Below are 27,933 nucleotides of genomic sequence, written 5' to 3' on the forward strand. Positions count from 1 at the left end.
CCTGGCCTGCAGACGAATATAGGAATATTGGGTCTTTCTTGGCCAGCTGCATCAATGATTGATTTGGCGTTGGTTGGTCTTCTGGCATCTGCATCCTTCGTGGATTTGGGTTCCATATCCGAATGGCCAACATTGAGTGCTGATTCGTCAATGGTCGGGAATTCTGCATGCCCCCCTTGCTGTTTCCATCTCCCACGGCATTTATCAATTCTTCAAGAAGTTGTCCATCAATTTGCCGGCCGGCGACTTGCAGTGGAGCAGCATTGTCCGAGTATGAGCATCCTGCTAGCTGAAAAATAGCGGCACAAATAGTGATCAAGGCTCAAGCCTCAAAGAATCCCGTACCTATGAAGGATCTTGATGGGAACTGCGCTCAGGCGGAGTCAAGGATGCCCTGACGTCTAGACCCAGCCGGAGGCGTTCCCCGGATGACAAGTTACTGTTAGCACAAAGATAAAGACCCACTGAACTAGATGGGATGGCAGCAGGGCCGTTGACTCGTGGTGGACTCGTGGCGGAGGAGGACTGCCTGTCACGTCTAATTCGCCGGTTGCGCAACACTGACAATTTGACAAGGAGGCTGTTTATGGCAGATCGAATTGCGTCGGTTTGGGAGGTTTGTGGTCATGACCAGCATAGAGGTGAGTAAGGATGCTTTTTGACTGCAAGACGATGAAGTTTGCTGAAGTCAGATGCTCGTGCCGAAACAATGTTTCTCCAGGATGAACCCCTTGGGGTACCGTCGCGGCGGTCCGTAGTATAACGACCTCAAGACGGTTTAAACCTATGGGACGGTAAAGTGCAACAAGTCATCCATTTTCGGGATACAAGCACGACCACTAAGCATCTCTGTCCGACTGTCGCTCTTCTATTGGAGACTTCTTCAACGCAGGTACCACTCGTCATTCTGAAGATATCCACAGTCGTTGACACGGCTCGCAAGGGTCCTATCCCCGGCGCCGCGCTTTCTGACCCCATGTGTTGGCCCACGGCCATGTAACCCTCGCGAGTCAAGGCCGTGCCCCTGGCCCATAACACTTCTAGCCAACGACAGACTAACAATTCGACAGGGCTGCTAGTTGATGTTCGGAACTTCCGTAATATCAGATATGGTGTAAATGGTCACTCTTCTGGGACACAAGACTCATGTCAAGATATCTAGCAAAAGATCACGAAAATATGACCAGTATTTAGGCCTGGAAAAGGGAAAGGGGTAAATTAACTGAGATGTCACAGACAAGTTAAAGCCTGGTTCTAAGGCGATGGTCGCGCAGGATAGCTCCGGCGCTGAAGCATAAGCATGGATGTGCTTTCAAGAGGGTCGTGTTTGCCTTGCCATCACGCTGAGCTAATGATCTGCCGACATTGTCTACGTGCATTAGCATTGGGATTGGTCGTATTGGGCATCATTATGGTGGCAAAGGCCGACGCTTGACCATATCGGTAGTCTGGACCTTCGACGAGCCGCATCGATGTCGGCCAGAAGTCTGTTAGCTTTCGATCAAATGCCATCAAGATAACACATCCGTATCCGTAGAAGGGGGTGCTTCACCAAGCAAGCGGCGAGCGGGACTTGCAACCGCCGTTAGTGCTTTCTCCTGAACATAGTGGCGAGCCCATTTCGGCAACTTATCGTAATATGGAATAGTCCACATGCTGTCTCAGCCTCTCTGCCTGACAGCTGGTTGATTACCTATGTACTCCGTACAATTATGTATCCGTACAGCAGACAATTGACCGGCGCAAAATCTACTCTGAAATTGGCCGGGGATTCCAAGTCGCTGGCCCGGGCTTCTTATCGTCCGAACTCCTCGCGCTTGTTCGTCTCAATCATCACCTTCATCATCATCACCGATTCCGTCAGCCGTGTGTAACCAAACCACCCACTAGCTATTCGCACGTACTTTGGGTTTGCTAGGGCATGTGGTTTGTGTTTCAGCGAGGGGAACGGATATGCACGTAAGCGCACCCTTTCCCAGCAACTTCCCACGAGCCGCCCATGCCGCTTGTGTCCAAGTCAAAGTCTCCGCGGTGACGGGGGAATGCGACATAAGTATCGACATGCGTACGCCTCCCATCCAATTCCGGGACCCCGGTCCCTTGCCCTTGCTAGGTTCATTCTGTAGTAGCTGCGATCTGCATAGCTGAAAGGCAGGGCCCTCGACGACCTATTCCCCAAAAGTCTTATCTGGGTTTCACTGCTATATACCTTGCCTGCTCTACGGAGTACTCCACCTGGCATTACTCTTGAAGACGACTTTTCCCCTTCTTCTCTACTCCATGCTATTAGACTCGTCGACTTCCTGCACCACGCGGGGTATCCGGTTGACATGATCCCAACGACATGTCCGAATTCTCGACAGAAGCTTTCGCGCTTCTTGGCGTAGCCATCGCCGTCATCTTCTTGAGGACCTATGCGCGAATTGCCGCTGTTGGCTTCAAGCGTCTGCAGGCAGATGACTATCTCATGCTATTTATCATTGTAAGTCTCTCGATAGCTGTTGACCGGTATGAGTATGAGATACTGACTGGAATGCATAGTTCACGTACTCCGCCGAGACTGCTTTGGCGTACAGCGTCGGAGCGCATTGGAAGGGACTCGCCAACAATGGCATGACGGATGAGGAGCGGAGAACGTTGGACCCAAACAGCGAAGAATATTCGACAAGGTAGGGCGATGGATAATGCTATGTTTTGAGGCAATGGTCTAACATCATACTCGCAGGGTCAACGGATCGAAGACACAAATCGCGGGATGGATTACTTACAGCTGCCTCGTCCTCTGGCCTGCCAAGGCTGCAATGTGCACGTTTTACCTGCGCCTAACAGTATGGAGCCCGTAAGAAATCAATCATGCGCTTTCAAGCTGACGAGTCGCTCAGGAGGGATTGCATAACTTTCGCAAGCGGATCATCGCGGGTTTCGTTCTGATCGCGATAACATGGCTGGCAGTATTGTTTTCCATCACCTTCAGCTGCTTTCCGATAAGCAAAAATTGGCAAATCTACCCAGACCCTGGCAGTAAGTACCGCATAACTCTCTCATATATCAATGACTAAAGGGCAGCCAGACTTTTGCCAGCCGGCCATTTCAAAAGTCAACATCATCGTCACCGTCTGTCTCAATGTCATCACGGACTTCTACCTGCTAAGCATACCGATACCGATGCTGTGGAGCGCCAGGCTACCCCTGAGACAGAAGCTCGGCCTCATTGTCCTGTTCTCGGGAGGTATCTTTGTAACTATGGCTGGTATCCTACGCTGTGTGCTCATCATCACGGTAGGCCGATCCTCATGTGATACATACGAGACTCGATGGCTGACTTGTGCGCATCGCAGAACCCTGTCACAGGAGCGCAGCAGGCAGGTTCGTGGGCCGTCCGCGAGACCTTTGTCGCAATTGTCACCACCAACATCCCAATGATCTTCCCCCTACTTCGACGCTGGCTTACACCCATCTTCGGCTCCATATCGAGTACCCTATCACGAGGTGGCACCAACAACAAGTACGACAAGCCTAACCGTTCCGACCTACCGGCGCCCGGAAGCATCATGCTTGGAAGTGTGACTGAGGGCAGCAGTAATAAGAAGAAGAACCGGCCACCATACACGCAGTATCCGATTACAGAGTTTACGATGTCCGGGAGCGAGGAGCACCTGAATAAGTCGCCACCTTTGCCGGGAGGCATCAGCAAGAATGTGGAGATACATATCAAGGAATCGAAAAGGGCTAGTGAGAAAGATACATCGAGTACAGACAGCAATATCGAAGGCCGAGACGCATACTTTACGGTCGAGGTGAATGGAGTTGAGAGGCCAAAAGCAACGAGGAGTAAGAGCTATCGAGAAAGCATGCGATCTACGTTCTCAGCGGGCGGTAATAGGAAAGACGACGGCATTGTATAAAATACCTTAATATCGAATTAATTTCATGATATCACCGCCACACTTCTATAGTGATTATTCAAACGCCAATGGTATGGAAGCGTTTGGTAGAAGGCGAAATGACTTGAGGTCGACCACCCCTTCCGCTGAGCATTGCATTGCTGATGATTAACAACTCCCCCGTGTACTAACTTGCCATAGGTTGAATGTACCGGCGAGAGAGACTGGATAAGGGGACGTGAACTGAATAAGTTGAAACAGCATGGCTTTTGGCTCTTCCCTCCAAACGTGGTAGAAACTTGCTTCACCTCCTCAACCAACATCATCCTCCTGGACTACAATCAACTCAAGTTCCTTCAATCCCTACACCAATTTTTTCTGCAGTTTGAAATAACTAGCATCGATCGCACCGTATCGGATCCATTCCACGATCTCAAAACCAGCAGTGGTTCTCGCGACAAAACGCACAAAACCTCCCCGCATCAACCACCACCACCCCGCCATTCCGATCCACCAGGTTCCTACAGAAACACTCCCCGCAACGACACCGCTGAGGCTGCCACGGGGTATCACACGTATCAGCCCGCGAGGCCTGTAAAGCGGGAGGGGTCAGTATCCTGGCCCGAAGGTGCGGGTTGCCCGCCTGACGACTGAGGCGGAACGGCAAGGCGGGTAGATGAGCGTGTACTGAGGGCGGAGGTGGTGACGGAGACGGAGCGTGTTGTCGGCGCCGGGGTGGCGTCGGGGGTCGAGCTGTTGCGCTGCGGTCGTTCATGTCCTCTGAAGATGAGGATAGGAATGGAGAGGTGAGGGGGGATGATCCGGGTGTTGAGCGGACGTAGTCGGGGATGTGGTTCCGGGGGTGGTGGTGGTGATGGAGTTCCGGGGTTATGGAGTCGTCGCTGAAGGAAGGGGATTGTGATGTGAATGTTTCGGATGCGGGAGTCGGTATGGACGTCCAGGACGAGTCACTTACCCACTGGGTTTCGGGGAAGACTGGCGAGGGCTGCTCGTCGTCCTCGATGCTTGGGATGATATCGAATGACGTCTCTGTTGGTTCTTCTCTCTCGGGGCGTAGTCTGGACCTATGGGCGTCTCTCCATGGAGAGGGTAGATAATGGGCTGGGAGACGAGCGCGTTGTGTGATCTCCCAGTACGAGGGGCTGGGAGGCCAGTGGATGTATGACTGCGTGCTGTAACTGTGTTCGTCATCGCTGTTGTCTCCGTCATATCTTGGCGCTGCGTAGCCCAGGTAATCGCATCGAGGATCTTCGAACGTCTCTTGTTCCTCATAGTGGGAGTTTGAAGGATGAGGTATGTTGCCAAAGAAGGGTGAGCCCTGCAACGGTGGGAATGGGCTGCGGGCTGGAGACGAGAGTTGAGGGTGACGGTTGCGGCGGTGGGTATACATCGTGCCTCTGTTTGGCCGGTTTGATGAAGGCGTGTAGAGAATTCGGTCTCGTTCAGTATCTCGGGAATCAGTCAGAACTATAGTGCTTGATTTACGGAGGCATAATCATTAGGTAGGTAGGCTAAAGATCCTCTTTTGTATCATGATATCTCAGGAAATCAATAGCCAGTGATTCACAACAAAGTAGGACTCCCATGTAACAACGCGCATTAACAAGCAAGACTTCGTAGTGATTAGGATATAACTACGGTATGCCAGAAGATTGATTGATCGTTTCGGTCGGGGGCTCGGAAGTTTGGTTGCTGGTGTCACGTCAACCTGAGACTGCCTTGGTTTGCCGTATCGTCAGGCGTTAAGTATACTGTCAGAGACCCAGGTTTGGAGAGTGTTTGCATCCTACAGTTAGTCATCATGCTGCTATTGTTTGGGAGGAAAGCCCAGGGATCATCGCCAAGTTCATCGGCATCGAAGCAACCGGACATCCATTCCAAGCTTGTACCAGATGCTGGTGAAGTTGTGAGGTTTCAATTCGAGAAAGCATGTTAGCCAAGATGCAAGCGAAACTTATTCTCCTCTGTAGCATCGACCGTACAACCATCAGCTCCTACCCAAACGTTGTTCTTTGGCCTGATATGTTTCTTGATATCTGATGAGTGAGGCTCAGCATCATTGTACCGAACCCAACTATACATAGAGCTCGTATACATAGAGCTCGAATCAATTCGAAATGGATAGCTAAACCAACAGGACAGAGAACCCCGATGGAGGCGGTGAAGGTTTCTGTGCGGGGCTTCCTTCTTTGTGAAAATTCACCGGGGAGCACATCTCCCTGGCCTCACATTGCCCGCTCAGAGAAACTAAGAAAAGCCCAACGAAGGCATAAATTACATACGGTATAGACCGTTGCTCATTCTCGTTCGTTCATCACGTATTCGTTCCAATAGCAATTCTCGATCACGGAAAGAAATCGAGTACTATAGACTGGCCTTTGTTCCCTTTCCTAGTCTCTTTCCCGTTCTCTTTATCATTGTTCTTCCCAGGCTCCTTCCTATTCTCCTTCTCGTTCTTTTCTTATTTGTTCGTAGCGTATTCGTTATAATAGCAATTTATGATAATTCTTTAAGGTAGCGGACTACTATAGACCGATTCTCATTCTCGTTCCTCTGTCAAGTATTCGTCCCCACAGTAACTCAGGACAATCAAAAGCAAATCAACCCAATGAACTCACCCCTAGCTAGCACATCCTCTACCACCTCAATCTCTACACTTCCAATGCCGAACGCCCCAATGGCCCCGATGAATCCTGATCCTGCCGACGACGAGAGCGACCCTGAGCTGTTCGTCATGCAGGACTTTGTGTCATCACCGAACCTCACGAAACCACGGATTTAAATACTGAGAGCTTCCCCCTTCCCGTCCACCCCACCCCCGCCACGGAGCGACCGCCTCGGGCCCCACCAACCCCGCCACACCCCGGCTGCGCCTCCGCCCCACATCGGCAGACGACCACGGCCCCCCGAGACGAGGGAAATTTTCGGTCCTTACTCCGGGAACATGACGTCAGCGTCTACTCTTCGGATTTTGCGCTCTCGGGCTCTGGCCAAACGTCGGGCTGGGTTCATCGCAGTCTCGTAAGAAAAAAATGCCATGGAGTTTCCGGCTGAAGTATCAGCCGATGTGTCCACAATGTTGTGCGTTTGTCACCAAATACCGCTTCTATACCTATAAGCCCCACCTCGTCACCTTTAATCGCTTCTTGCTCATCATTCACTTATCAAGCATACAATGTTCATCTAGAGATAAAATTGAAATCTACAGAAAGGCCATATTCATTCCCCTCAAGTATGTGCACAGAATAGACAATACAATTACCACAAACCTCGGCCGTTCAGTAAGACGTCTCTTTTGCTCGTTTCCGTCCGAGCATGTCAAAACCCATGCAGGTATCGCTGTCATGATGCATATAACCACACCCAATGCAATGCTATGCTGCTTTCACAGTCTATGCCGTCCTCATCACTCTCTCGTCTACTTGCGTCCTCTCGGCACCGTGCTCTCTGCAAATCGGATGCCTCTCCTCGTCGGGGGAACTCTCTCTCCACCTTCGTCATCTGAATCATCATCCTGATTTGAGCCGAGCGCAGCCTCCCTACGGCGTCTCTCAGCAGGCGTCTCTCCGCTGTCCAAATCCTCCTCGCTCTGGTTCGACAGAACCGCCAGTCTGCGCTTCTTCTCAGCAGCCGTCTCCTCGTCACCCTCGGCGTCTGCTTGTTGCGCGGGTGCCGGTGGCAAGGCTGGCGCCGTGTTCACCCGCTGAGGCGTGAAAGAGCCAGAACGTTTCTCGTTGGAATCGCTTCCAATCTTGATGGTCGGAATGTTGGCATGTCTGTCAGCCGGCGAAGGAATATCTCCCTTTGCAATTGACTTTACGCGCTGAGAAGCAGTGGACTGGTCCACAACCTGTCGCCGGGTCTTGTCGTCGAGCTTTTGAACTTCACGAATGAAGTCCTCCTTTGTCATGCGCTGGCCAACTCCACCAATCGTAAATCTGATGTGTCGGTCATCCTCCTTTTGACCTTCTGCAGCGTTCTTCGCGTTGCCGGCACCTCCGCCCAGGTATTTCTGCCATCCTGACTTTGCAGGTGTCTTCGCCGTGCCGTCGGCGCTTGACTCTCCGTTGTTTTCGTCTTCAGCCGCAGGCTTCTCCGATGCTTTTAGAAGACCTCCCATGCCAAGGTACTTAAGACTTTGCTGGGTTAGGCCTGTTCCAGGTTCCTTGGGAGCCTTTGACGATGGCAATTCGTAAGTCTTGATAACTTCTCCATCTTCATCTTCGACAATAATCTATGTACTTGTTAGTTTCTTTTCTCGTCCATCACCAATCTGGAGAAACTCACGGTATTGCCGAACTGGAAGGCTCGAGCTGGCTCATGCCGTCTATCGGCTTTGCTCTTCTCCTTGCGCTTCTCCACTTCTGACGTGTACACATCCCCGACCTTCTTTTTGAACGAATCCAGGGTCCAGTTGAACTTTTCACCTTGCTTTGAATGGGCAGCCGCAATAGCCGACATGTCGGTTTCGACTGGTACGCGATGATGAGCTTCAGCATCCGCAACTGCCTCTGCTCTACTTTCAGAGCGCTCGACAGTCAGCACGTCTCCATCCTCATTCTCGACCACCAAGTTGTCTCCTTCCTCGTAGATGGAAATCTTGGGTGGCGTTTGCGTTCTGCTAGATCCCTCATCGGGGGATGGTGTGATCTCGTCGTCGTCCTTCTCCGGGTCCCTCGCGCGACCTCTTTCAGAATCGCGCCTAGGGGTCGTAGTGCCTTCGGCGTCGGGTGATTGAGGGTCCTTCTCGTTGAGGAGCGGCTCGCGTTTAGTGGGGAAGATGGCGGATTGAGAAACAGGTCCGCCGGGCCCGATGCCATCGTCCCACTTGTTCTTCTTGCTGCTGCGTTTCCTTGAGGTTGATCGAGCGCGAGACTTCGTTCCGTCTTCGTCTTTTTGACGTCTCAAGAAAGCGCCAGGGAAGCCTACTGGGGGTAGAGTGCCGGGCGGGAACTCGGGCATCTTGAGCTCTTCTCCTTCGGTGTCGGACATGGTTCGGGCTTGCGATCGAGATTGCGACGAGATTCTCGGCAGGCGGTTCATCCAGGTAGGGCCGTCTTCGGGGGCGGTGGTGTAGGACATGGTGATTGTCAACGTGTTGATGCGCTTGCCGAGAGTAAACACGGCAACGGATGAGCCATGAACAATGATGGACGAAATGACTAGGAATGTCACGATGGGCCAGATGACCGCAACGAGTGTTCTGTGTTCAATATCTTCCGGCGGGGTGTCGGAAAGCGGCACGGGCGTCTCCCACTGCAACTCAGCGCGAGCTAGAATGGCGACGAAAATGGCACCGACGCCGATGGGACCAAAGTGACCAGCGAAAACTGCCTCACGCCAAGTTTTGATGTCCGGTATGAATGGCTTCAAGATAAGCATGGCGGGAATGCGTCGGAACAAGATGACGAAAATGGCGATTACAACCAAGCGCCAGGGGGTGATACCCTCAGCGACGTTGTTGTACTGTTCCCAGGGGATGATGGTTCCGAGGAAGACGAAATATGCCAAATTGATCAATAAATCGATGACGTTGGACACGTGAGATTCTTCCGTCTTTGAGGAGAACCAACCGTCGTTTGAGAAACCTACACCGGCAGCGAAGCCGACTAGTAGATCGTCCATACCGAGCAGACTACCAGCACCGGCACAGAACAAAGCGAGCACGAAGTAGAAGACCAGGAAACTCTCCCGATCAATCAGATCGCGCTCCTCTGCAAACTTGATGCCGTGACGTGCGATGTAGCCAACGAGGAAGCCGAAAATGGCGCCAAAGATGCACTCATAGAGAATCGTGTAGACAATCCAGTGAAATGTCGTTTTCCGGGCATCCATGTGCTCCTGGATCAGGTAGATTCCGAGGTAGACGAAAGGGAAGGCCATGCCGTCGTTGCAGCCGGACTCTGCCGACAAAAGATCTCGCAAATGCTTGGGAACTCGCTTGGCGAATTTGCCCTTACCGACGACGGAAGAGGCCAAGACAGGATCGGTAGCAGTGACACAGGCGGCAATGACCAAACTCTCGAGCCAAGATAACGGGTCAATGAGCCACCAGATGAAGAGACTCACAATGAGCCAGCCAAACATCATGACGGGGATCAGCAGAAGAGTGACGGATCTCCAGTGCTTCTCCATGTAGAACTTTGGCAATTCGACACCGACGGCGAAACATTGGACGACGAGAACAATGCGGGAGAATTCGATGGTAACCAAGTCGACATTTCCCCAACTTTTCGGGTCGATCAGATTGGCGGCGTGGGGGCCAAAGATAATACCACAGATGGTGGCAACGGTAGCTTCACCAATGTACATCTTCTCCTTGATGATAGAGGAGCACAGCATGAAAAGTGTGGTGAAGCCGCCCAAGATGATGTACACCAAGTGCGGCTTCGTGATTGAGAGGTGATCCCACGCCATGGTGGCGGAATTGGGAGGTTATCTCTATGTGTGGGTGTTTATTCGGTTGGCGTTGGTAGAATACTAGGAATTCGTCGCAAGCCGTGTTACTTGGGGTCGCTCAACCGCCGGCAGCAAAGGGAATGTAAGCTGGGCCTGGCGAAGGGCGCGAAACTCCCCAGTCAATGGATTGCGTCCCGAGAGCGAGGATGGCTCGATGCATTCGAGGAAAAAGTCGGCGTGCCAAGAGGCAGATGGGCCTAAGGTAAGGAAAGGATCGGGTGGTGTCGAATCGAGTCGAGTCGAGGAAAATGAGAGGAGCGGATACAAAGTCTAGGAGCTATGAGGTCACCAAGCGGGTGTTGCCTCTTGGTGCGCGTTGATCGGCTTCTTGTGCGCCTCGTTCGGTATTGCGACTTCTGGTTGAAGATGTCGCGACAATGGACGACCTGGGAACAATTTCGACGAAATCTCGGGTCAGTATCGATAGACCTCGAGGGTGGGTTTACATGAACAAAAAGAGCGACAGAAACTAGGAAAAGCTTCGGGGTTCATGGAACCTAAGTATGTCGCAGGGAAAAGACAGCCAAGATGTTGGCGTACTGATAGCAGAGGATGATCCATGCAAGAAAAAAAGCCAGGCCCCGCTTAGCGCCAGTTGGTGGGGGGTACCACTGGGGCGTGGACCTGGCAAGCCTGGGGGGCAATACCTAGGTACCTGGAAGGTAAGCCGCAAGTGGGAGAGAAAGAACCATTTTCTGCTCTTTTTTCCCGGGCTGCGTTCCCAGTGGTTCTTGCTGTCCGCCGTCGGTGGGAGGCGCATGGCGGCATGGCTTTGGGGGGGGGGTTTGCTTACGTTGGTGTCTATTGTCTGGTACCTCGAAAGTACCGACGGGATAGTCGTCGTCCTTCCATTGCGGCTTGCCGTACAGAGTAAACCTTGCCAATCCATCACTCGAACGGTGCCGGTGCCGTCTTCCGGCTGTATTCTGCCCGCACTTGACTTGCTACGTCTATAAAGTTCAAAGACAGACATTCATCAGCTTGTAGGGGATGCGAATCCGCGGAATAAGGTTCCCTCAGTGGTGGCTCACTGGCTCTACCGATATCGCGCCTCAGATTTGGGTTCGTCTGGCAGGGTTGATCAGGTTGCGTACTACGTAGGTTCTTGATGTCTGCTCATCTACACTAGACGCCCTGCGGATGAACCATGCCTGATTACGGGCTAGTCTTGTCCCAGCTTTTCAAGTAGCACGCACACGCCCTCGGATGCGATGCGATACGATAGGGACTAGGGAGCACGTCGTGTGAGACATGCTGCCCAGAGCCACGTTCCACTGCAACGGGCCAGATCCTTCTCTGTGTGCAAAGCACCTTGTTCTGAAATCCGCGTCTTCCATTGTTTTGGTGACCGGCACTCGGGACCGATGGGAATGCGACACGCATACTTCTCACACATTGCAGCGCCATGATGCGCTGGGGGCAACTGAGAGGAAGTTCGAAACTCCAAGAGGATAACAAAGGAGCCCAATGACGAGGGTACAGATGATAGTGTAGTGTCAGCGGTGCTCGGTTCCAGACGGTGAATGGCCCATGTATGCCAAGCGGCTCAAAACAAGGATGTACCCAAAGTGACCGACTTGTTGCCATGACTGGCCGCGTGGTGTCGTAATCACCCCCGGGAGGCGGTTAATCTCTTTTGTCGCACAGAAAAAAGTCGCATACGGAGAGACAGGGTTAGGATGACATGAGATAAAGCGCCGTTGGGCGGAGTCGAAAACTTGAGCCTCTTTCTGCCGGGTTGAGCGACGGACGGTGTCGCTTGTTGATTGACTTGATATCAGTTCACCGATACGTCTTGCAGTAACCCCTCATTCGCAACGCATGTAGTTGAAAACCCCAGGTTTCGGATCTGGTGTATGCACCGATTTGCCATGGACTATCTGTAAGGGTCCATTACTTGTGTCAATCCTACAGAGTCTTGTCCTTCTTGGAGTCTCTTGACGAACCGTTGGCAAAAGCTTGACCGGTGTCTTTTTGGTGCCATTTTGACAGTTCTTGGTGAGTTTGTGCGACTTGGATTGGGTCTCCCAAGGCTCCAAGCATTGGCGGCGTGATTTTGTGCCGCGAGGTTGCTGGCCAAGCCAGTTCGCGAGATCGCCAACTCCATTTGGAGGCTCGGCGCCCAGAGGAGGCGGCGTCACCGCCCACTTTTTTTTCGGGTTGTCGTGGAGAGGCTGGCTCGAGTCATGGCTGTGTTGTTGATATGTTGTATCTGTCGGCAGCTTGAATCCTGCATACAGTACTGCTATAACGTCAAATGTAATCAGAATTTCTCGAAGCGTCTGGTCGTCAAGTGAGGTGATGATAGTGTGGTGCTTTCTTGGTGAGGTTGAAGAATGGTACGTAGTGACATCTGAGGTGAGGTGAGGTGAGGTGAGGCAAGAAATAATGGAAGGATCCCGAAGTTCCTCCACATTCGTCCCGTTCCTTCCCTCGTCTTTGTAAGTTTCTGTGTGAGGAAAGTGCAGTCGGCACAAGACTGAAGGTACTTCCGGGATACTTCCGCACGGTTCCCACTGCGACTGCCATTCCACACTTCCACTCCAGTCTTCAGGTCCTCAGCCAGCCAATCCACAGTATTGTTTTTTCCTTCAGGTTCCTTCCCACTGTCACTAGGAAGATTTGGACCCTGGTCTCGTCGCAATGTTTTTCTTCCTTTCTTTTTTTTTTCTGCCCGTCCCTTGCTCCGCCGGAGAATGACAAGGTGACAATCAACGCCCGTGTTATTGCAGTCGCTCTCGCTATCCATGACAATAACAACTGCTGGTATCCGGTCCAGGAAAACGAAAACTCTACTCCCTGACGGCACTCCAGGAATACCTTATCTCCTGACTAGCGACAATCAACCTGAATACAACACATTAACTACGGCTGGTCTAGGATCTCTCAACAATTTGTGCAAAATCCAAATACATAACATCAACAACTCCAGTGAGACGTCGCACTCGCCGGGGCTGCCGGGCCTCTCCCGGAGTGGCCTGCACTCAATCGATTGCTCACTCGCGCTCTCTTCAAGCTACCTTACTGTGTTAGTAGGTACTTTGGGAGGTGGGCATGCCACGTTCCGCCTCGATTTCTCACTCTCCCACCACCCTCCGCCCTCCTCCTCCGCGGTCCGCCAGACTTTCGCGGCACTCCATCCCCCAGGCCCGTCCTCCTGTTCCCCCGTACCCGCCAATAGCCTTTTCGTCTCTTCATGCCTAGCCACGCCGTCTCACATTAGCCAACAGCCTCGCTTCGCATCGTTTGGTCCGAACATCCCATCCTCGCCCTCCCAACTCATCTTCTGGGTAATGTCTATTGTTCCCCAGGACAAGCACGTATTCAATCCTCGCAAAGAGCCCGCACCAATCATGGCTTGACCTACTCAACTACTGCATGCCCATCCAACCCTCAGAAGACTGCCCTGCTGTAACCCCCCCCCCCCTCCTCTCTCCCCTTCCCACCCCTCCAATTCGCTCACATGCGCCGCGACGTCACCAATCCCTTTACCTTCATTCGCCCATGATTCAGCAAGCCAAGAGTCTAAGTCAACGACCACCCGCGATCTACTCGTCACTCCGCATATTCGGTCTACGATGCGTCTTCTGAGTCTTGACATGCCAATCTTTTCCCTGACGAACTCCTTCTGCCCCGTTTTCCCACTCATACTAGTCGACAAACACCCTTGCCTCTCTCCATCACTCTATTTGCACTAGACCTGAAGAACCCCAGACTCGCTGCCAAAAGCTTGCGCGAATAGCGCACTACACTTCACCTTCCTGTTTGACCGTACTACGGATTGCTTGGCTGCAGGCAAAGAACACAGCAATGCTTGGTGTTGACGCAATACGAGTCGAAGAGCTGTTTCCACCCATCGTTTCCTCATGCCCGCACACATCGGTTGACGGAACTCTCTGTTTTGTCTGTTTACGCTTTGATGTTTGCTCATCCTTCTTTTGTAACGTGCATTTTGCTTGGGTTGTGTCACCGCGGATGACTGATTCTCCACAAGCTGAACCAGTCTCGGCACACGGATGGCGCCGTTTGGGCCAACTGATCAGCCCTGCATGGCCGTTCCGGTGCCGTCGTTCGGCCGTTGACCGTAGAGGCATTGTCGATCTCGGCCTTTTGCGTTTCGTGCAGCAACCATACCCAGTCCCTTCAACTGAAATTATACCGGATCTCTCTCTCAACTCTCAACTCTCCTTGCAACAAATCTGACTTTCAGACCAGACTCAGCTGTGCATTTCTTACGTTCCACTGCCTTTCCTGAACATTTTCCGCCTTCATCGGCCCGATGATGGGACCCCGCTTCGGGGACTCGGACCCGCTGAGGCTTGGAGATCTCATTCAGCCCTCACTCATCCCCACAACTAACCCACAACCCTCAAATCGTCGCAATACAATCCCAGACTTCGCTGCAAACCAGCAACTCACTTCGAGTCAGAGTTCATCATCTAAGCGTCGATGGTTTAGTGGTAAAATTCTCCGTTGCCATGAAGCAGCGTCGGGGAGCCGGGGGTTCGATTCCCCCTCGACGCAACCTTTTTGCTTTTGCATGATGTTTATCAGCCTTTTGCTCGAGGAAATATCTCATTCACTGCTGGTAGAGCTCTATCATTTTATCTGTGTACTTCGTCTGACTTACATGAGCTTACTTCAGTTGCCAATGCCTTTGCAGAAATGTTTGCAACACATTGGTGACTTCTCCAGTGAAGGCAGTGAGTTGATGAGGGTTTCCACCTTCTACAGACATAAGAGTAGGCTCTCTGACTGAATCATTCATAACATGTTTGGATCAGATAGGATGTAAATCATGAAGAGAGACTCACGCAAACCTCTATTACCATCTTTATCGCAGCCTCCTCTAGGAATGAGTTTGTTTGACTCTCTTGTAATGCTGCGGCAATGCCTCAAGTAATTCTGAAGCAAGGTATATAAGTATGAACACGGAACTCGGTTAGAACCAATAGGACTCTCATCATCGAAGCAAGACGTAACAGACAACAGACAGACACAACATCATCACAAAGACAACCAAAATCAGGAAGTCAAGCAAGAAACAACCTCCACAATGGCCAAAGGCAAAATTTTCAAGAGCAGACGTCGCGTCGAATTGAAAAGGGAGATTGAAGAAGAACAGCACGAATACTATGATGCCGCCCCAAGTTCAAGCCAGCAAAGCCAAGGCAGCATCGGCGGCACCAACGAAGACAGCGGCGTCCCCGGCCCACACCAACTCGTCTGGCCCTTCTCCTACGCGGTATTCCAAGCCCACGCGGCCAGCCAGAGCAACGGCGGCGCGAGGCTTCTCGAGGATGCCAGGTGGAAGTGCTGCAACTGCGGCTATTACAATGCGATGCCCGCACACGGGTTGAGGCTGATGCACTGCCGGAACCCTGAGGGGTGCGTGGTGAACCCGGGGACTTTGCAGGTGCACGCTGGACCTGCTTCGTGTTGTGCGATTGTTGGGCCCGAGGGGGCTTGGACGCCGATGGATGTCTTGGATTCGAGGTTTCGTAGTGAGGAGGCGATGATGGGGGCGAGGGGAGATTGATGATATTGGCAGTGCTTGGAGCTATGATATAGTTACGGTAGCCTAGGTAGTAGTTAGTTTGATACCCAATTTTGAACACACTCTTTTTTGGAAGGATCATGAAGTTTCTCAGTCTCAAGGTTCAACATGTCCCAATCTATGTCTAGGTAGATGTGACCATATGCTATGGTTCGGGTTCATGGTATAGTTGCACAGTACGCCCACGCTTGCGTAAGTATAGGAGTTATTAGTATCGACATGCTCATGCCTGTCCTCAATGAGACTTAGCTGATGAAGTTTGATTGAGCCAGATTTCACAGCCAGACCTTGTGGGTGAGTTACTCCGCCTGAGTCTCTCGACGTCTGGAGGCAATTGAGGCCTTGCGCACCTACTAGACGCTTATCGAGTTATTCTTGATGGTGCTTGCGCGAGCTTTCCTGATGTTTGGCTTAGAAGAACAGTCGTTGATCTAAGTGCTTGGTTGTGACGCGCGATGAGTGTGAAGTACTTACAACACGAGTCTCTGAGTCTTGGGGGAAACGGAGAAGATGTCAATAGCTAAAGAATTTTCCTGAATCACATTGATGTCTTCTCAAAAGTCGAACTACAAATATCGCGAGGATGAACCCCGACATGACAGACCTGGAACTCAGTCTTCCACCTACACGAAACCCAACTCAAACCATTGCTCAGCCACAATACATAACCTGAATAATATTTCGCTTTCCCATCCACCAAAATGTCTCTCCGTATGGTCCCTCTAACACTACAAGAATTTGCATCTCTAGAGCCGCCCGAAGTCTTCCGGGAATACTGCCTCTGGACATGCTGCCGGTGCTTCACGGACGGCAACCGTATGCCGGCCGAGCCCGCGACCCAAGTCTGTCGAAATGACGGCGACCGGCCCTGCTCTCGTGGTTATGGGCGACACGGTATCCATGTTGGGCCGTGTCAGTGGTGCGTGGTTTGGATGCCTAGGTTACTCTTGTTGGCTTGTATGAGGGCGGTTGAGATTGATGAGGTCAGGATGTGGTGAGGATGGGAGAGGACGTCTTGCGGTTACGAGGTTTGAGACCCGTACAGTAGAGAGGGTTATAACAGAGAAAACCCCGCATCTGATAGTATAGTCATATGAACACAGTCATCTTGACAATGGAATGAGATTGGCTTAGCCGATCATCGACTGAGTATCATTCGAGGAAACCCGCCTCTACCACCGGTCCATACTGCAAATACTCCATCAAAGCCTAGGGAGTGTCAGGTTCACCAACCGATAAGATGTGATAGAATGACCGCTTCGTCGCCAGTTGTCGCGCGCTCTCGTAGGTGCTGCTACATCTACTTATGTAATCACGTTCAACTTTCCCCAAGTAATCAGGAAGAAAACCCAGAAGGGCAGTGATGAGAAGCGAGACTCTGACTGTTGGTTGCCTCCCCTTGTCGTCTAAGCCTCCTCCACCTCATGAACTCATCGTCTGATGTCTTATTTGCTTGGGACCAACATCACGTTGCAACCTGGTGGCCGAAGCTCATTCACCAGAACGCAATATGCTAGGATAAAATGCCTCTGAATCATTGCCTTTCTACCTCTTCATGTCAACATCATCTCCTTTGGGTTGGCTTGAAAATGAGATAAATACTGATCCGGATCCTGACTTTCAGTATTTGGATCCCTCTCACATAGTATCTTTCTCACTTACACAGCGAACCTCCTCTGATATCATCAGGTAATTTAAAACGTAAGAGCGACTTAATATCTTGAACACTAAATATCTCGAACTGCCACCATGGCGAAACTCCGGAAGATCAGGATGCCAGTCTTTTGGAACAGTAACCGCCCGTGGAATCTGAGAAGACGGTGCTGGTGGACTTGTTGCAAGTGCGGTACCAGGAACGAATTTGAAGAGGGCCGCACCTTGACACAATGCCGGAAAGCGGATTGCCCTGGAGGAGACGGTCCACATTGGGGGCCTTGTAGTTTCTGCTCGGCATGGGAGCCGATGAACCTCTTGGGATGAGGAGTGATATGCTACTATAGTCGTCTTCGTCATCGACGGCGACGACGACGGCTATAATATAATAATCTCTAGGGGTTGCCAGTGACAGGCAGTCCGTAGGTTGAATAAGTCTAAGTCTCAGGCACTTGAGTAGTGGAGTACTCATTCGGTACCTCAGAGATAGAACGTAGTCTGAAGTTAGCAAGTAGTTTGAAGTTAGTAGTTGGTCTGAAGAAACTCCAATAGTCTTGAATATTAACCGCATGATTCACATCTCGGAGTGTTTGTGAGACAACCTATCAATCGGCAGAATTCACCATGAGAAGTTGAAGAAAATAAGTCGAATTATCTGTCAAGTACCAAAAATCACAACCTCGGATCCCTCATGCACATAGCAACCATGTAATAAGAGCCAGATCTTCACCATAAATTTCTTCCAGCCAGTCATGTACTCGAAAATTGAGTCCTCCTCCAACCCCTCGAGATATCCCAGCATCTCCCAACCCACCCGTCTATAGATGACGTTCTAAGGGCAAGAAATGCTACCGAACTGGTTCTTTGTGGCTTGCCACCAGGTTGACTCAACCATGCCGGCATTACATCCAACACCGGTGGTGAAACTCCAAGCGAGATTGCCGTTGCTACCGCCGCAGCTGGGACTGCTGACGGCACAGGCGCCGAAGCGCTTGAGGTTATCCCAGAGGCCGCCGCACTTTCCGGGGACGTCGTCGACACCGCTGGCGGTGATGGACCAGCGGTTTTGTGAGTGGCTGCAGGTGGCGGCTGAGGCTAGAGGAGCGATGGTGGCTAGGGCGAGGACGGCGGTCGAGGTTGTGAACTTCATTTTATGGTGGTCTTGTAGGAGTAATCTGATGATTAAGGAGGAGAGAGATCGTATAGATGTTTTAGGGGTGAATATAATGAAGCTCTGTAGTGAACTGTGTGATGAGTGGTGGTGGTGGTGATGAGACGAGGCCACCTACTAAGTGGCGGTTCATGAGACTTATATCAGTCAGAGAGATTTCGATTTCCGAGGTCGCTACGAGCTGCATCGTCTCTCAGTGCGCCGTCCATCTAGCTCAAGGAAGCTGCCTAGAACGGGTCTCACGACAGCCCTGCAACGGCGATGGAGACAAGGGAAGACGCAGGCATAATCATCACGAGAGCTCTCGACTGTTACCCTGGGCTGTAAGCTGATTTGATCCACTGCGAGATAGAGTGGACTCAAACACTCGGCAGAGCCCGGCCCGGGAGCTTCATCTTGGGAAGTCACGAGTTGTCAACTTGAGTGAGTGTGAAGAGTTCCCAAGCGGTGAGGCTGACGGTCTGGGTTCTGAGCATCCTTGTATCTGAAATCTGATATTCTTATCGACTGGCATTACTTCGAGACCCTGAACCCATGGTCCCAAGAGGTGTTCAGGGTTGCATCCAAAAGAGGTAGCTGTCCCCGACGAAGAACGGGATGAACTAGGCTACAGAAGGTGCTTTGCTGGGGAGTCCGACCATCACTATGCGAAAAGGGTCCTGATTTGGGACAAAACTGTCAGATATACGAAGACCTCGACGGGACCCGTGGGGTTGAGGAGTACCGCAACACGATGGGGCACGGGTGTCAATATTCGGCTTACTGTGGGCCAAGCCGAACTCTTTGCGGGCCATTGATTCTTCCCGTTGCTGACAGTTCGGTGTGTCGGAAGCGGCAAGTCAGCCTAGATTTCCTCAGGGGCTAGAGGTTGGAGGCATAGCGACATGGTTCGTGAGGTTGGCGATCCGTGATATTCTTAGGTGCCAAGTCTCTGGAACTATCGGCCTCCATCACCATGGAGAATGCTCAGCGGCAGCGTGTCGGCTTCAAAATCCCATCAACTGGCGGTTCAAACTGTGTTCCTGTCGCGCTCGGCCAAATGGTCCGAAGCGACATGGATGCCATTGACGATGGTGTAATAGGCCAATTTTGGCACTAGACCTTGCGGTAATCTGTTCACTAATATCAAAATATCAATTGGTTAAACTCTGCAACCACATCCTTCTTCAATAAGCTCTTCATCATCCCGGAGAAACAACGTTTGCGGGCATCTCACGTTGGGTCTGCGAGTAAGGTCGTATGGAGTACGAACCCACCACTAGCTTACAAGTGGAGTTTTGCGCGGGTACCTGTTTACCCATGGATAAGGCCCCACGCGCTTGGCGATGGAACAGGTTCCAACCTACCATTGCGCCTCTCTACTTTCCCAATGTTCACCACGAAGTTCGTCGGATGCCATGCCGGGATGTGCCGCACTATTTACTTGATTTTCCATAGCGAGGAACTAACATCTTTCAATTAGGGCCCTCGTTCACACTTGCCAAGGACTTGGGCGACTGCTGGCAAGGTAGTTGAATTACACCTTTGAAAATCTTATTACTTCTTGCCAGTCCTCGATAAACAGCAGGAAAGCCATATCAAAATCGGCCAATCAGTGTAGTGCTATGCTCATGGAGAGAATACGCAAAGATTTCTTCTAGCTTGAATGACCAAACCAATTGGTCCTCACGTCAGTAATCATCATCGCGCTGCTAGGACACGAAGTAGGCTGCCGCGAAGCACATGTCGGTCAACTTGTATTTAAGGGGAAAGAGCCATGCTCGAGTACCGCTGTTTCCTTCTCTCCTGAAATGGTGCAGGTGAAACCTACAGCATTGGTAGATTCTTGGCTACTTGGCACCAAGATTCGAGGGCAACAACACAGCCTTGTGCTGCGTGCCACTGTCTGAAAAACCTACCGGTACCGCCATTTGTTAACGTTCCCAATACTTTTTTCCTGCCTGGCCTTATGATCAGTACTACTGGAATAATCGAGCATTTGTCGGAAGTCTGGTGTTGCATGAAGGAGAGAACCTGACATACCCGGATAACACCTTTCGTGATCTAGCTTTTCCTAGCATTGGCGATCTGCCACCTTCAGTTGCCAAGGTGGCTGACGGCACCCCAGTCGAACTATCCCTACAGGCGGCAACGTTGGTAGCGCGTTGTGAGAGGCAAGCGTTCAACATTAGTAACATAACAGATGGCGACGGTGTGTGGTACTATAACATTCAGATACCAGTTACCTGCACTGATGGGACGTCTGATGCGATGACTGCTTCCATTATTCGTCCCAGTACCTACTGAAGATTCGAAAAAGTGGCCAAGTGCCTATGCAATAATCTGGGGATTCGAGGAATCCATGTGGAGTTCCCAAAATATTAACAGCTCGGTTTGTGCCATGCAGGCTTTCCACAACCGTAGCGTCTTGGTATCTGCGCCTTCAGTATCTAACGTCTACTTATGGGGAGGTTCTGATTATTCGACAACCGATGTCGAGTCATTGCAAGCCTGGAAGTGCCGATACTCCTCGTGGGAGAGGATCATGGTGTCTGTCTAGATGGTCTCCGCCAACGGCAAGCTTGTTTTGAACAACACCAACCCTCCACGCCCCGATCGCTCGACATCAACTCCGTGAAAGCGCCACATCCCAGTGCCCTTTCTCGATCCTCAAACCGATGGATTGGAAGCGGAAAGTTTTGATAGCGCTTTTCCGGAGGTGGCTCGGACGCAGGGCCTGGTATCGTATTTCAACGCTTCCAACATCCTGGTCGCGCCTTACGGGCAGGTCCCACTCGAAGCCTTTGGTGATCCGTAACAGAGCTGGAAGATTCTCGAGACCCTGAACTACAATTGCGCTCTTCTCAGTGCACAGATCCTCAATATTGAGAATCGACTGAGAGTAGAAGAAATGCAAAACGAGGAACTAGAGCCACTGAGCGCAGTCCTGATCAACAACAACGCCAAGCGACTCGTCCAAAACCCAACGACGACCTACCTTCTCGTAGGAATTCTAAGCTTTGTTGGCATAGTCCATATCTTCATGCTCTTCTCGTCGGCTTTACGACGATTCACGAGGTGGCGAAAGGGATTGCTCGATATGGATGTTCAAGGGCTGGCACCTGATGGGTTTAGCAGCATTGCAATGGTGGCCGCTCTTCTGAATTCCTCGAACTTTGCGAAGCATGTCCCTGAAGATTCGTTCAAGTTGTCAAACAGGCTTTCATCTATACGCTTTCGTATGGGATGGTTTCGAAGGGAGTCGGATCGGACGGTGCACTTTACTGTTGGGGTTATGGTTATGGACGATGATGACTTCGAATTCGTGGGCAGTAAGGAGACCGTGGGTGATGAAAACTTGGGTCACGAAGAAATGAACAGGCGAGACGAGGACGACCCAGACGAGGACAGCCAAGATATGGATAGCGAGGACGCTTTGGAAGGCGAAGAAAGATCAGAGTTTGAGGGTATAGGCATGCCTGTTTTCACAGCATAGGAACGCTGGTGCTTATCCACTCCTTTCTTTTCTTCTTATGTTTGCGATGATAGACTTACTTGGATTTGCTTCCATGTCAATACAAACCGAAACCTCAAATCAGACCCCAATTACAATAGCGACCGTTCCCGTGATATCCGGCCTTAGAGCCGGCAGTCGTCCGCGACTCCCGGATACGACCCCACTCCGCTCCGATCTCAAGCCCGCCGACCAACGGCATCCTTCCAGACCATACTCTCCGCCCGACTTCCAACCACAAAACAAACCAACCCGCCAAATATCGCATATGATAATCCCACACAAGAACCCATCCAAAAGCTCCCCACAACCAATCCCCAGAAGTAAAAAAAAAAAAAAAAAAAAAAAGAAAAAAGAGTTCGCCCCCCCGGTGGCGAACGGGGGCTACATCTCTTGGTGCACATGCTGGGACTCGAACCTTGACCCTCCTGGTGTAGGCTAAGCCAGCTGAACAGGAAGCTCGCCCGTAACCATCCCGCCAAACGGCAGCTTTGACCTGACCTCGCAAGCCTGTGAGGCGCCTGCTGCCGTTGGTGACGGGAATGGACTTGAGGGGGTGTATATAGGCTTCCTTCCTGGGTGGATTCACTCACTGAGGTAATGGGGAAGGGTTATCAGATGAATATGGAAAGGTAGGTGCGGTCACGTAGGCCTCCTGGCTCCTTCCTCCAGAGCTCCAAGCCGGATTAATCTGCATCCTTTCGCCGCCAAAGACTAAACCAGGATCCCGAAGCCTCACAACCACCAAGGCCGGACCTTGATTGAACCCCTCCTCCGTCATCAATCAATCAATCATCAGCCTTAACACGTTCTAGCCCCCCTCACCCTTCCCTGACTTGACAAACAACCCAGCTCGAAAGGCCTACACCCAGTCTTTGGTACCGTCGAAACCCCGCCGCATGAACTCCTCTGTAGCGGCGCGAGAGGTGACTGGTCGCGAGACTCGAGCGGCCGTATCCGAAGAAGCTTGGTTCATGCGTGGCAGACCGGGGTGAGCCCGCTGGGGTCCCAGCCGGCTGCGCGGCGCCCCGGACCGGGGGTGTGCATTGGGGGAAGATCCTTGCGTCGGGGGGCCTTGCATGACAGCTGCGTAATGGAGGCTCAAAGAGGCGGGGGAGAAAAGACAATATGATTGCGGATGCGGCGTCTGTCGGCCATCCAAGAGTCACTATAGGCACAATCCAGATTCCTGCAGAACCAGAGGGCTCTGACGCTCAGTTGTAGGCAATTCATCTTGCTTCTCCAATTTCGTCTCCAGGCTTAGCTATCTCTATCTGCTCAAGCCATGCTATGTGGTATCTAGTGTTACAATGTCCGTATCTTAATGAAGGTATCTTGATGCGCCGTGAAAGGTCATAATCCACGCAATCGTCATACTTGGCGTTCTTCGCCCTCTTTCCGCAACTCCAGCCACTTTCTGGGGGCACTTTGATGCGTCGGGCTGTCTCCTTCCTTACTTTTCCCAGCTGTAATCTCCCGACAAAAGAAATAATAATCTTACACATTAGTAGTTGGTCTCTTCAGGCGTTTCGCTCCAGCATTCGAAATCCAGATACTTCGAACCCAACACTCAAATAATTCCATGCATGACAACGGCAAGGACTGGTAGGCCCCACGCGATACGACCTCTTGGTTTGCTGACCATACCGCCGTTCATGAGCAAAGCATCGAGAGGGTTCACCGGGGCTGAAGAGGTGCTTTGCGGTGAGGCCTGGTTCTCAGTCGTTGTCGTTGAAGTGACAATAGTGGTGGGAGGTATGATAGGGGGCGCCTGACTAGATACTGGCGGTATCGCTGTGGTTGCCGGAGGCAGAGGCGCCTGGCTCGACGGCGGCAGTATAATAGGCGTTGATGTTGATAATGATGTCGTTGGTGGCGGCGGCGGTGGAGCGACAGACGTCGTAGCCGGCGGAGGCGGGGGTGGAGGAGGAGCAATGGCGGTTGTTGAAGGCAGAATGATTATCGTTGTGGTAGATATCGTCTGCACTGCCGATGACGTCTGTTGGTTGAGTGCGCCGCAGAGCAAGTTTACCAGGTTTCCGGACAGAGCTTGGCCAAGTATCGTGTTGACCTGTACTTGAACAGACTGACAAACGTCCTGGAGATTACTTTGCATGCGAGTCAGGCCATTTCTGCATTTCTGGGAGCACGTTCCCGTGCTACCAAAGTCGGTGGCTTCGCATCCTTCGATGGGGTTGTTATATGACAAAAGGCAACCCAGCGGGACGGAGAGCTCTGTAATCAGCTGGAAATTAGACAGGCTGAGTGGTGTGCTTCCGACGCTGATTGTTGCTGCTGTTGCTGCTGACGCCAAGACTAAGAGCTCGACCAAGCGCCGCTGAGGGCATTCGAATATCGGTCTCCTCATTTCGGGTGTTTTCGTCCGTCGGCTGTGAATGAGATCGCGTTCTGGCGTGGCGTAGCCGCCGTTGGGTGTGTTTGAGATGATTTTCCCACTCGGGCGTTGTTGATTGTGAGATTCTATTCGTATATTGGTTGTAAATGTTTCGTGGCAGATGGTCGAATCGTCGTCGACAGGACAGTGACGAAGCGGCCAGAAAGACGGTAGCCAACTGAACTTGACAGACCAGGATTTGGCTGGGAGGCACTTGACTTTTGGGGATGGAATGACAGAAGCGTGGCAGTTCGGGCGGCGGGCAGTGAAGGCCAGAGGGTCGAAACGTTTTGCGTGTCAGACAGAGGCTGCTGGGGATGACGGCACAATCGGCTGGGAGAACCACGTCAATGCGGGTCGCAGGGCCGGCAGGGTCCAGAGCTTAGACGACCAAACGGTTGGGTATCCTGGGGCGTTGATTTGAAGGTTTTGGTGTTGTCTGGCTGTGAAGCTGCTGCTGCTGAGGAAGTGCTTACAGATGACGATGGTGTGAAGGTCGCGGGAGTGCGCTCTCTTTTGGGCGAGCTCGTCAATGCCAGCAGGCCGCTTTGGTGTATAGTCGAGATCTGGTGATTGGGGAGGCTTGAGACTAAGAGAGTCGTTGGTGATGAAGCGTGTTTCTTGTCTTAGCCGGCATGGACCATGCGCTGGTCAGACAGGGTTTAGGGGAGCCTCTCTTTTCTACCACATGGGTAGAGGATGGGCGGAGAAATGGACCGTTTGAAGAGAAGAGATCCAAAGGGATGACTGGTCGGTGGGATTATTGACGGCGAGGTTGCCGATCGTGATTCACCGTAGCGAAGAAGGGTTGCACTAGCAGACTAGCAGACGAGCAGACTTTAGGTCGGACCAAGTCGGGCAAGATGAGAGGAAATAAAGAGGCAAAAAGGTTCAGGAGCCGCCTTTGCGCTGTTGGAGGGTGAAGCTTCGTTGGTCTGTCTATCCGTTTTCTCGCCTTCAAAGTGGCATGCAGTCCGGACGGATGGTGTTTGTCCGAATGTGAAGACGTCGCTGATTGGAAGGGTCGGAAGCTGTAAGTCAAGGAGTTGGTTGATGAAGCCACTTGGGCGTCGGTGACACTGGGCGACGGGCAGTTGCGTCTGTGTCGGCGTCGGTCCGGCTGGGACTGGGAATACGGCAAGGTAGGGTACCTTAAGGTAGGGAGAAGGGACGGAGCGAACAGAGGAAGGGAGAGTATCCGCAGGAGAAGGAGGGCGAGGGTGAGGGTGAAGGGTGAGGGCAAGGAGGTGCGATCAAACACTGCTGATCTTGAGGTTGGGCGATCCGAGGTTTTGTGAAACAGAGTTGCTGCCGTCCGCTGCTCAATGACACCCAAACACGCTGCTGTGGCTCTGGACTTTGAGTTCCCTGGTCAGACAGAAGAGAGACGCGGAGCCGAGTGTTCGGGGACGCAAGGAATGCAGGTGGCCTTGATGGAGAAGTGGGCGCAACAAGATAAGTAATCTGTAGACAACAGGTTGAAGAAGACTGGACGAACAGATGAGCAGCTCGCTCAGATATGAGGACGGCGAGTGACGAGGTCGGAGAATAGTTGAGGGAACGGGAAGACACTAGTCGACTGCGTCCTTATGGCTCTATTCGTCAAGAAGACCCTTGTCTTTCTTTCAGTCTTCCCTTCTTCGGGAAAGTCGTCAAGAAAAATGTCCGTCATACTTGTTGATTTGCAGCCAACGAGCTGGACTGATGGCATGTCTCTGGATGGATCATGGGAGTTCTCCGTAGGTAAGGTATATGGTGAACGGGGCAACCCCTGCGCAGCCGCAGTTCCGTGCAAAGGCACAAACGCCAGGGCGACATCTGACAGGTTGCAGCATTTGGGACGTCAACGGAGGCTGCAGAGGCTGCAAAGTCTTGCAAAGAAGCAGGGGCTCCTTGGTGAATCCTTGAAGTCTGTGAACCAGTCAGTCTGCAGTTATGATGAGTAAGTGGTGAAAGAGTGGTGGAGTGTTGGCGGGAGGGAGAAGAACGAAACACTTTTGGCGTTTGAAGTCAAGGTGCAGCTAACCCCTTGTGGGTCTGTGATTGGCCTGTGTTGCACCTGGGGGAGGCCCTTCCAGCTGTGGCCTGCCGCCTACCCACCCAAAGCGCACAGGGCCGTTTGTGGCCAGGTACACAGTACACCGTACCTTACAGTGGAGGAAGAGCCACAGACTCGTCGGTTGTGCCCGCCCGGGGGCAACTTGGGGGAAGCCATTGGCGCCTATGATTCGTCCAACAAAAGTCACTGGCTCACAGCTGAGAAGGAAGTCTGGGGTGTTCCTGGCCAACCATTTTCTCACTCTGCGCTCACTCACTCGCTGCTCCTCGTTCATCCAGTCACTGTAAGCTTTTCCTGCCTACGGGGACCTCACGAACTCTGTCCGACGTCGGTCTCATGAACTCTGAGATGATCTCATGTTCATTGGTTGGCTACTTAGTTGAAATACTACCAGTGAGAGCTGTGATTTGAGAGGCCGACCAGCAACAGTCGCAGCTCACTCAAAAAGACTCATCCTCAATCCATAGGCTTACTACTACAGGTCGATCGCACTCACTCATCCGCAAACATGTTCGTCCGAAAGCTGCCTTTCACTGCGTTTCTTATTGATGACTTCTTCGTCATCAACAAGACCTCTAGAAGTCTAGAGCAATATCGCGTCTTCGCTAGTACGGACCGCAAGTCTTGCTGACGACTTAATTCATTTACGCAGGTGGACCAATACTTATTCCGACACGCGACCACGTAACAGAAGCCGTCCACGGCTTCCCCCACAACGGATACCTCTTAAAATAGTACTGGGAGCATCGAAGCAAGAAACAAATGGCTTCCAGCCACGTTTAAATGCTGATAAAGCCCTCCCTACTTCGACTTCATACTTATAATTCTCATGCTCTCCCGGCTCGCATGATGCTCCTCATGTACTGTCTCCTCCAACTGCTTCAGATGAACGAAATGATACGACTCCTCTTATTCTCTAGCTTTGGTCAGAGCACACACTGATCTAACGGCACCACCGTAGCGAGTGAGATGTCGCTACCAGGGAAATACGTCTTCCTCTCGACTCATCTGTGAGTAGGAAGAAAGACAAACTCACAGGAATACCTTGTATGTCGCTCTTGGTGAGACCTCACAATCATAAATAATGAGATTAGACGCCCCATGCTGCGCCACTCGTGGCTCATTCGGTTGAGATTAGCAAACCCGGGGAACTGGGCATCGTGGAGAGCGCACTGATGCACATCGCGGCCACATCTACTTCCTTGGTTATACCTTAAGTTACCGTGCCTCAACCTTATCGT

General features: G+C 51.8%; 9 protein-coding genes across 9 annotated transcripts; 5 read left to right on the forward strand and 4 right to left on the reverse strand.

Annotated features, from left to right (window-relative positions):
• Window positions 1-54: 54 nt before the first annotated feature.
• Window positions 55-300, forward strand: CPAR01_13676 (uncharacterized protein; the record flags this gene model as incomplete). Its single annotated transcript, XM_060497928.1, has 1 exon — window positions 55-300. The coding sequence occupies one exon, from the start codon at window positions 55-57 to the stop codon at window positions 298-300; it is 246 nt and encodes an 81-aa protein (XP_060343396.1).
• A 2,044-nt stretch (window positions 301-2,344) lies between these two features.
• Window positions 2,345-3,905, forward strand: CPAR01_13677 (uncharacterized protein; the record flags this gene model as incomplete). Its single annotated transcript, XM_060497929.1, has 6 exons — window positions 2,345-2,482; window positions 2,542-2,669; window positions 2,726-2,828; window positions 2,883-3,021; window positions 3,071-3,279; window positions 3,339-3,905. 6 exons carry the CDS (start codon window positions 2,345-2,347, stop codon window positions 3,903-3,905), a joined length of 1,284 nt encoding a protein of 427 aa, XP_060343397.1.
• A 557-nt stretch (window positions 3,906-4,462) lies between these two features.
• Window positions 4,463-5,295, reverse strand: CPAR01_13678 (uncharacterized protein; the record flags this gene model as incomplete). Its single annotated transcript, XM_060497930.1, has 2 exons — window positions 4,463-4,786; window positions 4,861-5,295. 2 exons carry the CDS (start codon window positions 5,293-5,295, stop codon window positions 4,463-4,465), a joined length of 759 nt encoding a protein of 252 aa, XP_060343398.1.
• A 2,028-nt stretch (window positions 5,296-7,323) lies between these two features.
• CPAR01_13679 (sodium/hydrogen antiporter) lies at window positions 7,324-10,322 on the reverse strand (the record flags this gene model as incomplete). Its single annotated transcript, XM_060497931.1, has 2 exons — window positions 7,324-8,139; window positions 8,193-10,322. 2 exons carry the CDS (start codon window positions 10,320-10,322, stop codon window positions 7,324-7,326), a joined length of 2,946 nt encoding a protein of 981 aa, XP_060343399.1.
• A 5,098-nt stretch (window positions 10,323-15,420) lies between these two features.
• Window positions 15,421-15,903, forward strand: CPAR01_13680 (uncharacterized protein; the record flags this gene model as incomplete). The annotated part of the gene is made up of 1 exon (XM_060497932.1): window positions 15,421-15,903. One exon carries the CDS (start codon window positions 15,421-15,423, stop codon window positions 15,901-15,903), a length of 483 nt encoding a protein of 160 aa, XP_060343400.1.
• A 2,503-nt stretch (window positions 15,904-18,406) lies between these two features.
• CPAR01_13681 (uncharacterized protein) lies at window positions 18,407-18,724 on the reverse strand (the record flags this gene model as incomplete). Its single annotated transcript, XM_060497933.1, has 1 exon — window positions 18,407-18,724. The coding sequence occupies one exon, from the start codon at window positions 18,722-18,724 to the stop codon at window positions 18,407-18,409; it is 318 nt and encodes a 105-aa protein (XP_060343401.1).
• A 2,911-nt stretch (window positions 18,725-21,635) lies between these two features.
• On the forward strand, window positions 21,636-22,220 carry CPAR01_13682 (uncharacterized protein; the record flags this gene model as incomplete). Its single annotated transcript, XM_060497934.1, has 1 exon — window positions 21,636-22,220. One exon carries the CDS (start codon window positions 21,636-21,638, stop codon window positions 22,218-22,220), a length of 585 nt encoding a protein of 194 aa, XP_060343402.1.
• A 1,588-nt stretch (window positions 22,221-23,808) lies between these two features.
• CPAR01_13683 (uncharacterized protein) lies at window positions 23,809-24,606 on the reverse strand (the record flags this gene model as incomplete). The annotated part of the gene is made up of 1 exon (XM_060497935.1): window positions 23,809-24,606. One exon carries the CDS (start codon window positions 24,604-24,606, stop codon window positions 23,809-23,811), a length of 798 nt encoding a protein of 265 aa, XP_060343403.1.
• Window positions 24,607-26,222: 1,616 nt separating this feature from the next.
• On the forward strand, window positions 26,223-27,516 carry CPAR01_13684 (uncharacterized protein; the record flags this gene model as incomplete). Its single annotated transcript, XM_060497936.1, has 5 exons — window positions 26,223-26,381; window positions 26,493-26,575; window positions 26,865-26,975; window positions 27,107-27,202; window positions 27,345-27,516. The coding sequence occupies 5 exons, from the start codon at window positions 26,223-26,225 to the stop codon at window positions 27,514-27,516; spliced, it is 621 nt and encodes a 206-aa protein (XP_060343404.1).
• Between the last annotated feature and the right edge of the window lie 417 nt (window positions 27,517-27,933).

This window comes from Colletotrichum paranaense (assembly GCF_030867605.1).
Source record: "Colletotrichum paranaense strain IMI 384185 chromosome Unknown Scaffold_13.1, whole genome shotgun sequence".
NCBI classification, from domain to species: Eukaryota; Fungi; Ascomycota; class Sordariomycetes; order Glomerellales; family Glomerellaceae; genus Colletotrichum; species Colletotrichum paranaense.